The sequence below is a fragment of the Mastigoproctus giganteus genome, chromosome 4 (genome assembly GCF_048544385.1).
Source record: "Mastigoproctus giganteus isolate SK-2022 chromosome 4, ASM4854438v1, whole genome shotgun sequence".
In the NCBI taxonomy this organism is placed as follows: Eukaryota; Metazoa; Arthropoda; class Arachnida; order Uropygi; family Thelyphonidae; genus Mastigoproctus; species Mastigoproctus giganteus.
Genome location: NC_143578.1, coordinates 235,207,673 through 235,224,833, shown reverse-complemented (window position 1 = coordinate 235,224,833; position 17,161 = coordinate 235,207,673). Strand labels below are relative to the sequence as shown.

Below are 17,161 nucleotides of genomic sequence, written 5' to 3'. Positions count from 1 at the left end.
ATCCATTATACAAGCATCAGATCTGATTCATTTCCTCCTCCTTTGCATTCACATAGATGATAAACTCCTTCCCCCCATTATTTGCTCTCTTAGCTAATGATTTCTCATACTTGACCGCTGTCAACTTAATCTTTTTTGTGGTACCATTACAGATTGACTTATAGCTGTTATAGCTTCATACTTTTCATCTCTCTATAACTTTCCCATGCCATCTTTTTTCTGCTCGTGTTAACTATTAGACTATTTTTCAGCTCAATAGTCATCTGTCTCTGCATCCTCCTTGTATTACCTTTTCTTAATGATATTATGTCTTCTGTGACTACTGCTTTAAAATTATTTCACGATTCTAATATATTCACCGACCCTCTGCTAATGGCCTGTGTGATCATGTAGTAGAAATGGAGGCATGTGATGCAAGAAAGCAAGCATACGAGCTTATATAGCATCAGCCAAAAAAAAACAAATATCACACATCCATTCCCTCTAAAAGTTTGTCCAGTTCCTCCTTGAATTTATTTAAGCTATCAACTTCCACAATGACAGATGGACATTTGTTCCAGCAATTAACCACCTGGCTAAAGGCAAATTTCTGCACATCTATTCTACAACTGTCTTTCCTCAATTTGAATTTATGCCCCCTCAGGTTCGTAATCTGAGCAAGTGAAAGAATCCCATCAGAATTCAGTGTGCTCAACCCATTCAAGGCCTTATACACCTCAATCAGATCACCTTGCAGGTGCCTAGTCTCCACCCGCTGCAATTTACAGAACTTAAGCCTTTCTTGGCAAGGTAAGAGGACCTCTTCATTTCCCTCACCAATCTTGTTGCTCTTCTCTGTACACACTCAAGCAACTCTACATCCTTCCTAAAATGAGGCCTCCAGACCTGTACGCAGTACTCATGTCATGTTAATGATTATCATACTTCAAGCCCTGTAATATCATCAGGTATAGAATATTACCACCAGTATATACACTCAGTGATCACTAAAACATGACCACTTACCTAATACCCTGTTTGCATGGATAAAAGCCACTATTTTCCTAAGCATTAACTCCTGGCTGCAGATCCCAGATGTCTGAAGACTTCGGGGATCTGCAGCCATGCTACCTGCAAGGGCTTTCCACAGTGTCGAAAATGATGATGATTGCATGTCCATATGCCTCACTTCCCATTCCAAAACATTCCACAGGTGTTTAATTGGATTGAGGCCAGGCAAATTTTGATGCCAATAAAGGTGGATATCTTCACTGTGTTCCCCAAACCATTCGTGCACAGGTGCAGCCAGGATGACATGGCAAATTATTATCTTGGAAGATCCTGTTTGTGTCCGGGGGAAAAAATGCAACGTGGCAGGGTGCATGTAGTCTCCTAAGAGCTCCCAGTAGACTTCACTAGGGAAACATTGGCCCATATCAAGCAACCACCACTGTCACCTGCCTGGATAGTGGGTACTATGCACAGTGGGTCCATGGACTCGTGTTGCTTGCACCGCACACAAAAGCATATGTTGGCATGCTGCACCAGGTATTTGTATACAATCCAACCAACACACTCATTTCCATTCCTCCAGTGTCGAACCAGCGTGTTGTTGATATTGCAGCATTTGCTGTCAACGATGATCAGCAGTGACGAGAAAGTGTCTCTTGGGTTGTCTGCTATAGAACCCAATACATCTGAGTGTGTGGTACATTGTTATTTAGGATACTGTTCTTGCATTCCCCAAACTGTATTGCAATGTGAACTGTCACACAGTGACCTGCCTGTGAGCCAATACAACACACTGTACCTTTCGTTCACCATGAACATCCACCTTGAGTAATCCTTTACAGTTCTGTCGGTGGAAGGTGGTTTGAACCATTTGGCACCATTCTTTGCATACCTCAAACACAGTGGGCTGTGAGCAACCGACAAGGTGTGTTTCCCAATATTGAAGCACCTGGCACAAGAGCTCGCACAATTATGCACCTTTTGAAATGACATGATATCTTAACTACATCCGCTAACTGCTACTGCACAACCAGATGCAAATTACCACTGCTCTTAACGTACGAAACTGTTGCTTTTTACACTGCAAGCTATGTAACAGTCCATTTATGGATGGCGTGGTCACAATTCAGTGATCACTGAGTGTGTTTTATATATACAGGGTGATTCACTACCAGTGCAACAAACTTGCAGGAGGTGTAGGGGGCACAAAGACGAATTGGAATCACATAGCATTGCAGGGTCTGAAATGCCTTCGTCACGCGGTAGAGGATGTTGAACGGGAGGTCGCGTGAACAGCGATCCCGCTGGAAGTCAGCATTTGCGAACCAGTTCCAGAGGCAGTAGGATGGACGAGTTGAACTGGCCGACTATTCAAACGTTGAACTGGCCGACATGCACCTCGCGTATGGAGCTGCAGACTGTAACGGGTGAGCCTCTCTGCGCTTGTACCAGGAACGTTTCCCGCACAGGCGTGCTCCTCATCATACAATTTTCGCACGTGTGCACAGAAGGTTACGTGAGACTGGTTGTTTCACGAGAGGTACCATGAATCGAGGGCGAATGACGAGGACGCCAGACAAATGAGGAGAATGTCCTACGTCTTGCAGAAGGCAATCCGAGTACGAGTACTCGAGCGATAGGCCAACAATTGGATATTTCCCAATCCACTGTATGGAGGATACTGTCAACAAACCAAATGAGTTCATTCCATCTGCAACGCATCCAATTATTGGAGCCTGCGGATTATCCACTCTGGAGGACTTTTGCTACTTGGTTTCTTCAACAGAAACGGTTCGCAAATGCTGACTTCCAGCGGGATCGCTGTTCACGCGACCTCCCGTTCAACATCCTCTACCGCATGATGAAGGCATTTCGGACCCTGCAATGCTATGTGATTCCGATTCGCCTTTGTGCCCCCTACACCTCCTGCAAGTTTGTCGCACTGGTAGTGAATCACCCTGTATAAAACACACTGTATGTATGTATATATATAAAACACACTGTATTCCGATTATTTGGGCCACCGGTAAATCAGGGCAGCTGTTTATTTGGGGCAAATCTTAAAAAACAGAACCCAATCAAGAAAATAGACAGGTTTTATTTCGCTTAATTGGAATAACATGCTGTTTAATCGGGGCAGGAGACAGCAGCATTGGAGATCACCCTACGACTGTCTCTGACCTTACCACGTGGTTCGGTCCGATTTCTGGAGGTCACAACCATAAAACAATAAAAACAATTAGCAGTCACTTGTTTATTGCGCTTTTCTGTTAGCGCAATCTATCATAAACGGATAGTAAACTCGATCTTATTGAATTTGCGATAATACCGACAGCTGGAATTCTGTGGGTTATTATGGTGAAATGTGTTTACACTTCCATGAAACCTTCAATCATATAAAAAAATTAATTTTCAGATCCTCTCTTCATTTGTATTTTTAAAGCTTTGTAACTCGTTACTCCGTTTTCACTTGTGCGTATTGTGTTACTTGCAATTTGTGTGTGCCGTGTTCTTTATTATTGATTGCTTATCTGTTTACTGTTTTGAATTTTAACCCCCACCCACAAATGTCAGTGAACAGAAATGTCAACTAGTTAGTATGTACATATTATAGTACATATTAATTCCGATTTTCACATATCATTTAATTTTTTAATTGGTAAGGTAATAAAGGGTAAATTTGTGCTTAATATATCTTTACTTTTATAGCCTGTGGATAATATTCCTATTTTCGCTAATAGAATCGCTGTTTAACACAACTAAAATTCAATTCACAAACGTGATCACAATGAACAGCGCTTACTACACATTGTGTAGTGAACAGTACTTTACTTAGGTGACTCCATCGTAACGTGATTTGATTGTATAGTGAACCAATTATAAAGCCGGGGTCCATTGTATTTTTAACTTTTTTTTATGTGAAAGTTCGGATAATTGGGGCAGCCGCTTAATCGGGCCAAAATGCACTAGGCCCGATGTGTCCCAATTAACCGGAATCGACTGTATATATATATATATATACACACACACATACAGTATATATAAAAAAATAAAAAAAAATTTCTGTTTATACTCCAGCACAACAACCAGGTGAGCAGAGTTTACAATAAATACAAATTTTTATCGTATTTAGTAGTCACGGGCTTGAACCCCAGTCCACTCAAGCAACACGTGCTATGCACTCTCGCTCCTGATCACTGGACTACGTCAGGCCATATATATAAATATATTTAAATTTATTAATAATAATAAATAAATATATACATTATTTACTGTTCCATGTATATCACATTTGTTAGGATATAATGAATTGTTGATAATGTATCATCACTGTTGGTGGCACTCCATGAGTTTACTTTTAGGATTCAGTGCACATCACTGTAAATGTATATAGTTACAGCAGGATTTAAAGTGAATGATAACATTAAATTTGAACTGCAGACAGGGCACTGATCTCGATAGTTAGAAAAATTAGTACCATCAACGTTCAACTCTCATACTGAATATAATTTTTAGGTTTACAATATATCAGCATCTTAGGATATACTGCACCAGTGTATTATGTCTAGATTAATATGTATTCACAGGTTGATTTATATGTTGTGCAGGCTGAAAAACCTGGAATAACTCAGAGAAAATTACCCTGCTATACTCTCATGGGACACATACTGGATATCTCATTTTTATAAAATGTATACCACACTTTGTACAAACAACCTTGCAAAGCAGTTATGGATATTTGTAAAATTGAATTAAACATAGTGACGAACAGTGATTGAATTCAGTAAAAGAAAATGTTGAATAAATTTAATCCAAGGAAAGTATAAAAAAAAAAAAAAAAAATACTGAGACTTTAATCTACAAGTGAAATCTGTTTACTTGCATTAATATTTGTTTTACAGTTTTCAAAAAGAGAAGAATGTTAGTTCAACACATGTAGATTGGGAACCCAAAACTTGGCAAAGCTAGTGGGAAAGCAAAGCTAAACTGGAAAACAAATATCAGGCTAGATTTTTTTTAATGACGTCTCAGTAGTGACAAAGGGTAATTAATACAACTGCAATAGTCATAGTCACTCTTTGTAAAGCACAAGGAAAGGGTTGACACATAACTACAAGGGCTGGTTTTGAGAGACCTAATTATTACAGTTATATGATAAATGCTTCTCTGCTTTATATTTTTCTGTGTTGATATCATTGGGAAGCTTTGTTCCTTCTTAGGTTTATGCTCACCTTAGAAATTACATCTTTATCTGTGAAATGACCTAAAATTTCTAATATAGTTTTTAATCAATTAGCATCATCAAGAATGCAAATACTTTATTCATTAAAAACTTAAAGGCACTGCTATGACCAGTTTCAAACTCACTTGCTTCTTATCAGACAATACTTAGCCTCAATTCTCAACCTTGTGCTGAATGGTGAACAAAATATTGTGTATATATATATATAAAATGATGTTATTTCTAAAAGTAAGCATAAAACCAAGCATTTCGTTGTCACTGGAAGGAGAAAGCTTTCCCAAGCTTTCTCCTTCCAGTGACAATGACACTGGAAGGAGAGACAGAAAAATAGAATGCAGCAAAGACAGAAAAATAGAATGCAGGGAGACATTTATTATTTCAACACCTGTATCAAAATGCAACCCTCACTCTTTTAATTAATACTTACAGCTATGCTGTGGCTGGCCTAGAGTGCCAGATCAGAATCCAGGGCATTACTAGGATAAATCAAAGAGCTTATCTACCAACTAACCAGCATAATTAGCCAATGTTCACAATTTGTTTTACTATTTGATCAGCGGATCTTAACCAGAATGCTTGTATAGACATTTGGTAAATAGATAGTATGTTTGTATTCTGGTTAGAGTAGCAAAAATAGTATAATGGAAAGGACAAATATATCATGTTAATCTTGTGCAAAATATGAGTAATAATTTTTTTTAATTATTACAAAAACTGCAAGATAAAATAAAATGAGATTTAAAAAAAAAAAAAAAAATGGAAACCAACACAAGAACAACCTTTCTAGTTCAAAAAGATATACAGTGCATTCCGGTTATTTGGGCCACCGGTTAATCGGGACAGCTGTTTATTTGGGGCAAATCTTAAAAAACAGAACACAATCGAGAAAAATAGCCAAGGTTTACTTCGCTTAATTGGGACAACATGCCGTTTAATCGGGGCAGGAGACCACAGCACTGGAGATTACCCTACGATTGTCTCCAACTGTACCACATGGTTCGGTCGGATTTCTGGAGGTCACAACCACAAAACAATTAGCAGTCACCTGTTTATTGGGCTTTTCTTTTTCATATATTGAACCCAATATTGAATTGGGTTCAATATATCATAAACTCATTCTTATTGAATTTGCGATAATACCGACAGTTGGAATTTCGTGGGTTATTCTGGCGAAATGTGTTTACACTTCCATGGAATCTTTAATCATATAAAAAAATTAATTTTCAGAATCTTTTCTTCATTCCTATTTTTAAAGCTAAACTTGTTACTCTGTTCTCACTTGCACGTATCATGTTACTTGCAATTTATGTGTGTGTGCCATATTCTTTGTTATTGATTACTTATCTTTTTACTGTTTTAAATTTTAACTCCCACCCACAAATGTCAATGAACAGAAATGTCAACTAGTTAGTATGTACATATTACAGTACGTATTAATTATTCCGATTATCATGTATATTCTTCCGACTTTCACGTATCATTTAATTTTGTAATTGGTAAGGTAATAAAGGGTAAATTTGTGCTTAACATATCTTTACTTTTATAGCCTGTGGATAATATTCCTCCTATTTTCGGTAATTAGAATCGCTGTTTAATAGAATTAAAATTCAATTCACAAACGTGATCACAATGACCGACGCTTACTACACATCATATAGTGAACGGTACTTTACTATGGTGACTCCATCGTAACGTGGTTTGATTGTACAGTGAACAAAAACCAATTGTAAAGCGGGGGTCCATTGTATTTTTACCTTTTTTTTACGTGAAAATTCGGATAATTGGGGCAGCCGCTTAATCGAGCCAAAATGCACTAGTCCCAATGTGTCCCAAATAACCGGAATCAACTGTATTACATTTAATGAATGCTTATTCTAATTTTTTAAATAAGTCTTAATTTTTTTTTTTTTTTTTAATATAAATATTTTTCTAAAAATGAAACTAATTTTAAAAACTTTCTTACCATGAACGTCTCCAGGTGCTGGTGGATTAGACATGATTATTTTCAGACAACTATATGGAGTATAGTTTGCTTTCTTTCCCTCTTTTCCATAGTTGTACCTGATGCTATAGGCATACTGCTTATCAAACTAAAATATGAATGAAACAGTAGTTATTTAATAATAATAAAAAACTTATAAATAATAACAAACTTCAAAAAGCAATGCCTAATTTTTTTCTTCTTAGGTTATTGGCACATGTGACCAATAGTTGTATTAGTGTAGTGCTGGAACATTCAGTAGCAGCAGTAATTAGAAGATGGCAGGGCTTGATAAGCAGTTAAAACAAAAGGGAGTGATAGAATTCTTATTCACTGAAGGTGAGAGTCCAAATCACACATCATAAGAGATGTGTAAACTGGGTCCATCATTTAAATCAGAGTCCAAGAATACTATCACCAGAATGATGCCACAAGTTCTACAAGGCTGAAGAAATTTGAGAGAGCACTACATCCAGGAAAAATCACAGCCACAGTTTCTTTTTCTAATGAGATAGGCACAGACATATCTCATTCTTCAGGGGATACGATTAATTCATATTTGAGTTCACAATGAGTTGAACTCAAGAGATGAGACCTCAGTCCATCATTCTGAATGATATTCTGAGAGCCTATAACCAGAACCAAATTGTCTATTTTTAAATATTTCAAAAGGGCACTTTTTATGAGGAAGGTATGGATTTCTTTATCTTCAAGAATCATGATGAACAGACTGCTATGTAAACACATAATGGAAATTGAAAACTTGCATTCAATTCATCATACAAGAAAAAAGGCTGAAATGTTAATCTGTAATAACTCCAGGCCTAACACAAATGTGTAAGCCATTGAGGTCACTGCAAAATTTGGATGGACTACCATCTCTTTAGTCCTTTTAGAACTGTGAAGAACTTCATTACAAAGTGGCACAATGATGAACAACAAGGATTTGATTGAGTGAGAATACATGCTCTTGTTCAAATAAATGCTGGAAGAAAATTGTTCTGGTTTTGTAACCTGCATGAAATAAAAATTAGGAGATTACTTTCTAACCAACCTTATTGTTACCAGAATGCTGAAAACTATCTACAAACCGAAGAAATAAGTCTTAAAATTACTTCTAGGAAATGACATATATAAATGCAAAGAAAGAGGGGTATTATCAATTACCTTATAATTCACAGAAATAATTTCTGGTCCAGAACACAAAGATCTTAATAACACTTACCTTATCTAAATCAACAGTTTTTGCAAATTCTGTTCTCCAAAATCTTAAAGAATCTTCCAAACTGAGACCTATACCTTTAAGAAATAATCCATACTGAATACGACCCCAATGGCGCATATGGTGAGTCTGCCTTAAATTTTCATGTAACGTCCGCATGCATAAAGGAAAGGATGTTTTGGATAGCTACGAAAAAAAAAAAAAAAAAATCAGAAGATTAACGTAAACTTAAAAAGTTTAATTATATCTCTTAAGAGGATGCAAGAACTTAGAAATGGTCACAGCTGATTATTATTATTATTAAAAATGCTCTAGAAATACATATTTAAATTGTTTATTACAGTTATCACAATACAACATAATTGCTCCTATTACAAAAAAAAAAAAGAAAGAAAAAGAAAAATGCAGAACACTGGAAAATTCGAGATTGAGTTTCACAATCATTTTTTGTTATCCTAATTTAGTTGTTAATAATTTAGAAGGGAAAAAACACGCTTATAAATGCTTCAGGTTTATTTAAAAGAAAGTAATTAATTTCAGAGAAAATTTAAAATTAAATGTTATTAATTAACTTTAACTACTGATATCTTTTTAGTCGTGTTGCCAAGCCTGAAGCTCTTCACTGTTTGAATCCATTGTGAAAATTCAATAAGGCAAAGATGTTTTCCAAGGTGTGTCAAGGTGTTTCATTATCAGTTTTTATAATAGCCAAACTGCTGTTGCAGGTTTTGTATATTCAAAAATTATAAAAAAAAGATTTAAAAATACTAGCCAGTTTAGTAAGTTATTCTGTGTATGTTTGTGTGTATACAAGAGGTGAAGTTCCTCTGGAACACATACCACTAATTTTTCCATCTGTGGACATAAGACATTTCTGACCCTTCAAAATCCCTTTTAAGAACTGTAAGTACAAATTAAATATAAATCTACCACTGGGATGCAAGACAAGGCAAAATCAATACAGCATTGGAGCTGAAGGAAACACTCTCCCCAAAAGATTCAACAATTTCTGGCCACTTATTTTTCTCGATAGTGAAGGAGATCTTACAGAAATTAATAAGCAGGATTCTTTATAGTCCAATACTTCAGTTTCCTACAGTTTGCAAGATGGAAAAACCATGCAACCATCCCAAGACCACGCAAGTCCCAGCAAGGTGTGAAAAAAACTCCAAAAAATTTCCTCCTGTCAATGTCAATTGGGATTCAAACCCAGGCCTTTTCAATACAGTATAGAAAAACTGCAATCACAGCCAGTGTGAGTGCCAAAAGAATTGCCAGTTCTGAAATCTTATCTTCGTTTCCATTTGTAGAACAAAGATAAAACTTTTGGCTTATTTTGTAATATTATCAGCCTTAAAATCAAAGAAAAACCACATCGAGTTAAAAAAAAAGAAAAAGTACATTGTACATTTTCATTTATATTCAAGTTTGTTTCTTTTATTTTTTAGAAAAGCCAGCACTGTGGTTTGCAATGGTAAGTAGTGGCACTATTAACTGTAGCGTTTTATACAGTTTGTAAATGTATTAGTGCACAGAGGACAATCTATTTTCAAGATGAAGGGCAAGCCACATGTAGATTTTAAAGATTAAGTATACCTGCAATGTACAAGGCATGGCTAAAATGAAATGAGATCACTGCTTATCAATGCCTTAATACTGCACATGTCAACAACAAAATGAAATGAGAATTATTGCTTATCAATACCTTACTACTGCACATGTCAAAAACATTCATATCGTGCTGTAACTTGTTTTTGACTCTACAGATCAGTTTTTGTTTTGTTGCATTCGGTTAAATTTTGATTGAACTATGCTGTGCCTCTTTAAGTGTGAAGTGGAAAAATGAGTGATCATAATTTGGAGCAAAGAGTTATTAAATTTTTAATGAAACTTCATTTCTCCTACCCATTTTAGTGAAACATCATTTCTCCTACCCATTTTAGTGAAACATCATTTCTATTACCCATCTCTCATACTGTGGAGTTATACTTCATAACTGGGTTGTCACTATTGTCACCCACCGATAAGAAGGCCAACAAGCTTTGAAATGGTGCTGTCTGGGTGATGGTATGCACCAAGAATAACATTTTCCACTGGTGAAGCGATACATATTAAAAACAGTGCAATACCTCGGCAACTCATGAAGGTTGATTCACAATATGAGATATAATTAAACAATGCATTCATATACTAGCTGGGTAGTAGAAATTATGTATGTACAGTACCCATACTCTTAGCATTTAGCCAAGAATATATTTTTAGATATGCACATACTTGATTATTAAAAATAAAATATATTCTTTTCACTTAATTAAAATAAGATATTTTATTTTATGCATTCCATATGAACTCCTGCACCAAACAGTCCCTTTTTTTAAACGAAGCTGATTTTCATTTTGTTAATTTGTTTTATTTAATAAATTGCTTGGATGTAGTAGTAGAGGGCACCCCATCCATATTGGCAATATAGGTGGTTACCTAGGGTGAATTAGACTGTCACTTGGAAGACCACAAGGAAAAAAAATCAAGTTTAAGAAAATTAAAAAATGAAAAAGATGGAAAACAACAAATAAAATAAATATATGTATGTCATTATTCCAGTTCATGTGCACATACAGAGTTCACAGTTCACATACGCATACATAATGAATTAATATCTATTAATTCATTTTTCTACATTTCTAAGAATTTATTAATATTTCTAACCTTCTATTTATTAAAAAGATAAATAATATTTTAGCAAAATTCTTTTTAAATTGCACCTGTTGGTGGAGAGACAGGTTAAAATAACTTTAAACCCTATATGTAAATTTCTCTATGTGGCTGTCCTAGAGTATAAACAAAGAATTTTTAAATGAAGCATACCTAAATATGTCACCTAAAGTTTGCCTCAAAAATTTTTCAAGCTACTCAAGTTCTACCTTTGGTTGACACAAGAGACACATCATAGTTACATTATTTCCATATTCTAAAAGAAATGAAAAAACATTTTGTATCCATCCCACTATAATACTGGGGAATCCTCATTATCTGAGGATAATTGGTTCCAGAATATTTCACTTAAAATGGGCACTTAAATGCAACTAGGCATAATATTTTAAGAGTTTAAGATTCTATATAATATCGGTGTAGGTACACCATAGACCAGCGTTATTCAACCGGGGGTACACGAGAGATTAACAAGAAACAAAAATATTTTGGAACAATTGAAACGTATTTTTTACTTAACCATATTCTGTACTAATTACACTATTGCCATTATTAAGCTAAGTGATGATTCGTCAGAATTGATGATTTATCCTATTTTTTACTTAAGCATATTTTGTATTGTAGTAAAATATAGTAGACATACATATATGGGGATACAAAAATAAGAACGTGGTTCTTTGGGGGGGGGGGACGTGAACAAAAAAGGTTGAGAAATACTGCCGCAGACAACTCTTAAAGAAAAACTACGATTGTAGTGTGAAAGGCACCCACTGATGAAAAGCCAACTAGCTTTGAAACAGTACCGCCTGGGTGGTGGTGCCCACCGAGAATAAGTGACAAATAGTCTTCTCTATTAGTGAAGCGTTACTTATTCGAGGTAGTGCAATCATGGTAACTCATGAAGGATGGGGAAGCATTACCTATTCGGGGTGGGGGGGTCGTGAGTGGAAGTAACCCTCCCTTTCTTCTTTCAACAGCATTTCTTCCTCTTCCTCTCCTACTGTCACTTTCCTACACCTTTTTTGTTTTCCTAAATCTAATAGGGATAATATGTGGATAACACAGTTTCTTATCCCATACCATTTTGAAAGCGGTGCCGTCTGGGTGGTGGTGGTGTCCACCAAGAATAAGTAACAATAGCCTTCTCTATTAGTGAAGCATTACTTATTCAAGGTAGTGCAATACATGGTAACTCTTTGTGAAGGATGAGCACAATATGAGATACAGATGAAATGATGGCTTCCACAATACTGCCGTAGTTTTTCTTTAAGAGTTGTCTATATCTACACCGATATTATATAGTAATGTTTTTTATGTACTTGTACTGTATATAGTAAAAAATGGATGAAGGAACTGAAAAATTAGAAAATTATTTTATTAGACGTTTTTTATTATATGTTGCACAATGTAATGTTAAGTAAAGTTTATTGAAGTTGCACTATTTTTCAGTTGTACAAATAAAGAATGAATCCAGAGTTGTTAGTGTTTTGTTTTTTTTGCCATATTTTTTCAGATAAAATTGTGTCGTACCATTTAGTTATGTCTTTAACTTTGCACTTAACATTTGTTGCACGATCATGAAGAAGATCGTTCTTACAAAAAATATTCAAGTGCTTGGTCAATTTTCTCAAGGGAAAAAAAACTTTAATTCTTTAATTTTCAAATCCTCATAACTGCAGGGACTCGGATACCGGGGACACCCTGTAACTTATTTGACTCCATAGCTTGCTTAACCAACAATTCACAGAAAACAAAGCATAAATAACAATGGGCAGAAATGAGTATATAGCTCTAGTCTATTTGTAGAAATGAGATAGTAACTGCAAATCAACAGCAACCCATGGTTATCATACATTCACTTGTTGGAACCTAATATTAATTCTACAAATAATTATTATTTGTAGAATTAATGGTACTAAAGGTGACAAGTAGGATATTGGCTCAACATGAATAAGGATTAACAGTACCTGCATGCAGCAAAGGGGTTATGTAGGAAAACTGTCTCAACTGTACCTCTCAGCACTCATGATTTTTCATAAGTGTGTTTTTGTTTACAAGCAGTCTCCTTTCCACAAACAGAGTATAATAGGTTGATAATCCTACCTCACCACTTTAGTATCCCAAATGTTGAGTGACACTAAACTCTTAGAATGCTTCATGTTAGGCAACTATACAATAAGAGTTAAATGAAGTTAATATATTCTTGGAAATTTTTCTGAAAGTTAATCAGCAAAGGAACTTGAATGCTGAAAAACATGCAATTCAAGTTCATGCAAGAAAGGAGCTTAGTTTTAAAATTTCTCCTTTAATGTGAACTAGTACCAGCTTAAAATTTGCCTGAAAGGAACTAGTCCTTATGAATTTGTAACTTCCAATCCTGGTTTTATAACTGTAAGGTGATAAATGTATTAATGCATTAGTTATTTTTCCCTTTTTTGTGAACATAACTATTGTGTTTAATATAAACAAATTCTCAATTCTTTGAATTGAGAATGAAATAATATATCATTCTCAATTCTTTGAAAAATCCTGAGGCCAAAATTGGGCATTTCTCAGTTGTTTATCAACGACTTTCAAATGAATGGCCGAAAGAGTAAAGTTGCATACCTCTAAAACCATATATGCTTAGCAATATTTGATGGTGGCCTTTAGCAGGGCGAATTAGCATTTTGACAGATTTCGTTAATAATTATCCATTTTGTTTGAAACAGAATGCCTTTACAGAACAGTCAAACAAACCTCCGCTCACTGTAGGAACAACTACATTGAGTGTAGTTGTTCCTACCATGTTAATATGCCCCAAAAGGCTTATTATGCATCCAAACACATCTGATGTACAGTTCATTTTTTCATCATAAAAATTGTAATCTAATCATACTATTACATAAATTGCAATTGCTTCTTCTAATTCACCTGCATGGATGTAGAATTTATACGAACAGCATTTCACGTTTCCCAGAAACCATAACATTGACTTTAATTGCTGTTGTGAAGTACAGTACTGTTCCAATTTATAGAGATGTAAGTAAATCTTATAATTATCTTTTTTTTTTTTTAAATGATTATAAATCTTAAAATTTATAATCAAAAATTAGCAATATCTACATGTTTGGCTACAGATAACAATAAATGTAGTACTGTTCACTTCGGTTTAAACTTTAGTTATATGTATTAATAATGAAATAATAACGTTGAAGATTCACTTTTTTTCAACTTTTTTTTTATAAAATCTCTTTCTGTTTATTAAATACCTGATTAGTGTACAAGGGTTGTAAACAAAGCCTTGGCAAAGAGCAAACTAAGGTTACTACAAAATGAATCAATTTTATATTGCAAGACAGCTACGTGGGTAATGGAAAATTCAAATTCAAATAAACAATAGCAGCACACTTCTCCCTATGTGAGCAGTGCATCTTATTTGAAGTTCAGATACAATACTGAGGCAACTTGTGAAAACTTGCTTTGCAATACGAGATTGAGGCATTTCATAGCATACTTAGTTTTCTCTTTGAGACAGACTTTTTGTCACCACTTCCTTATAAAAGTAAAGTGCAGCCATTATCAACCCACTGCAGGATGGAAGCCTCCTGGACAATTCATGCTGAGGGAAATGGACCATAATCTGCCACGCTGGTCCAGTGCGGGTTGGCAGATCGACCGTATTCAGCAGTCAGGAGCTTGAACCCCGGTCTACACAAAGAGCGTTTGCTACTGCACTCCCACTCCTGACCACTTATACTACCATTAAAATATTACTGTATCTTAAAGATACAGTAACATTTTATAGCTTTCATATGTATGAAGCTTTTGCTCTAAATTTACTTGATATCTGATTAGTACATTTTGGTGCCTTAAACAAAAAAAAAAAAAAAAAAGAAAGAAAGAAAAAAAAAAAGAAACTTGAAAATTCCTTTTTCTACTTACATCATCAATCATTTCAGGAGTAACTTCACCATATGCATTTTGATTTTTGCTTTTACTATAATCCTGACCTAGATATCTCAAATTAAGGTTATTTAGTAAACGAAGAAGTCGCCCATCTTCCTCTAATCTTGGAAGTGCTCTTGAAGTTACCTACATGTAAAACAGGAAATAATTCAATCTTACTGCTATTTTTGTGTTTTTATTACAATAGACTTTCAAAATAACGGCATCTTCGGGGATTCAAGGTGCCGTTATTTCGATTTTTCTGCTATTTAGAAAGTTTTATTTTTAATGTATTTAATGCAGAAATAATGAGGCCAAATAAGAAATAGAGAAATTAAGAATGAAATTTTATTAACTGCACATAAACATATTGACGATCCAATGTTATATTCTGCCATTAATACAAGTCTGCTTAGACCCATTCTATTTTCTTTATTATATCACATTTAGTCTGTGCAGGTAGCACAGTGGTATCGTCACCGTCCTCCCCACACCGGGCGGAAAAGTCCCAGGTTTGAATCCTGTCGATGATGCGAGGAATTTTTATAGGCTTTTTTTCACTACGTGGCTGAGTTAGTGGGTCTCAGTCATAGATAGCAAAGTTTTTTCCCCAGAAACAGGTTTTTGTCCAGCAAAACAGGCAAATTGAGTAGCGAACAAACAGAATTTACAGACACAATATACATGGGTAGTTGAAAGTGAGTTTCCATGTGATCCTAATGTAAGTTTGGATTATATCAAGTTTGTCAATAAGCTTTAATGTTGTTGTTATTTTCTTTTCTGTATGAGGAGAATAAAATAAGATTGAAGGTTAATTCAAAATTATTTCTGGCACTTTATTTAAATAAAAAAATTATGCTTTACCTCAATGTACAGCTCAATTTAAAAAATGACAAACACCTTACTGCACCAAAACTGCTAGGAATTTTTGACTGAAAGTTTCAGTCTAAGTTCTAGCCTCAACATTAATCTACTCCTCTTCAGTCTTTATACTCACAAATGCAGTGAGATCTGCTCCACATAATTCAGTGGCTGAGAACAGGACAAGGCTGGATTCTGAGAATGCAGAGAAAATCTCAGAAGTCGGGGAGATTTCTATTAGTGAAGGCTCTGAGTGTACTTATATAATTCAAGCTCTACAAGTGCATCCCTCTCAGAAATTCATTCAGTCCAAAATTACTGGACATTTATGAAAGTATTCCTCACTCACTGATAACTGGGATCCAGCTTGGGAAAATATTTACAAATTTAGCATTTTCAGGTGCTCCTTGAAGGAGAACTGTTTTATTATCAAGTGCTATCATATGATATAACTGAATTTTCACTTGTATGTCAGTATGTGTTACTCCAAAAAGCCATTTTTAAGCTAAGTCCACTTTGGAGTGAAAAATCATGTATCACAGACTGCCATAGATTTAAACTAAGTCATTTTACTTACTGACTGCTTGGATACTACTTTTCCTTGATACTAGTCACATGCAATACTGAAACATTTTTGAAGATTTGCTTAGAGAAAATGGGATTGGATAGCTTTCAATTTGTGCCAAAGTGGACATTCTATGGTTTGTTCACCTGTTCTGTGTCGGTTCAAAAACTGGAGTTTCTGGGAGACAAAAAAAAACCATGCAACCCTCATCCAAAACCAACAAACTCAGCTACAATATGGAAAAAAGCCCATAAATTCTATTCCAGAGAGACAAATTCAACTCAAGCTTTTTCCAAATGGTGTGGGAGTACAGTAATTATAATCACCATGCTAACTGCAAGATTGTTTGAAGAACCAAACCACTGAAATAAACTATAAGTAGCAGTTCACATAAAATCATTTATTCAAATATGGGTTTTAATAAATGATTTTGTGTGTTTTCTTTCCTGTTTTTCCCCATACAAATTATATGGAAAAAAGAAATAACTGCCAGATTTTTATTGTCTGATTGTAATGAAATTTGGTCTGGTTCGACAAATACTTTTAACAAGCTCAAATACAAAATTTGATGAAAATTCATCCACCAGGAGTCTGTTACATGCGGACGGACAGACATGGTGAAGACAATAAGCACTTACATGTACGTGTAAACATGACCATTAT

The 17,161-nt window shown here is 35.0% G+C and overlaps 1 protein-coding gene across 1 annotated transcript in view; it reads right to left on the bottom strand.

Annotated features, from left to right (window-relative positions):
• Prim2 (DNA primase subunit 2) overlaps positions 1-17,161 on the bottom strand; it is a 65,441-nt gene that overhangs the window by 18,155 nt on the left and 30,125 nt on the right. The window contains exons 7-9 of the mRNA XM_090372511.1: positions 15,070-15,219; positions 8,440-8,622; positions 7,197-7,323 (exon numbers count right to left, since the gene is read on the bottom strand). Coding sequence (XP_090228637.1) covers positions 7,197-7,323; positions 8,440-8,622; positions 15,070-15,219 — 460 coding nt within the window. The remainder of the gene's footprint in view (positions 1-7,196; positions 7,324-8,439; positions 8,623-15,069; positions 15,220-17,161) is intronic.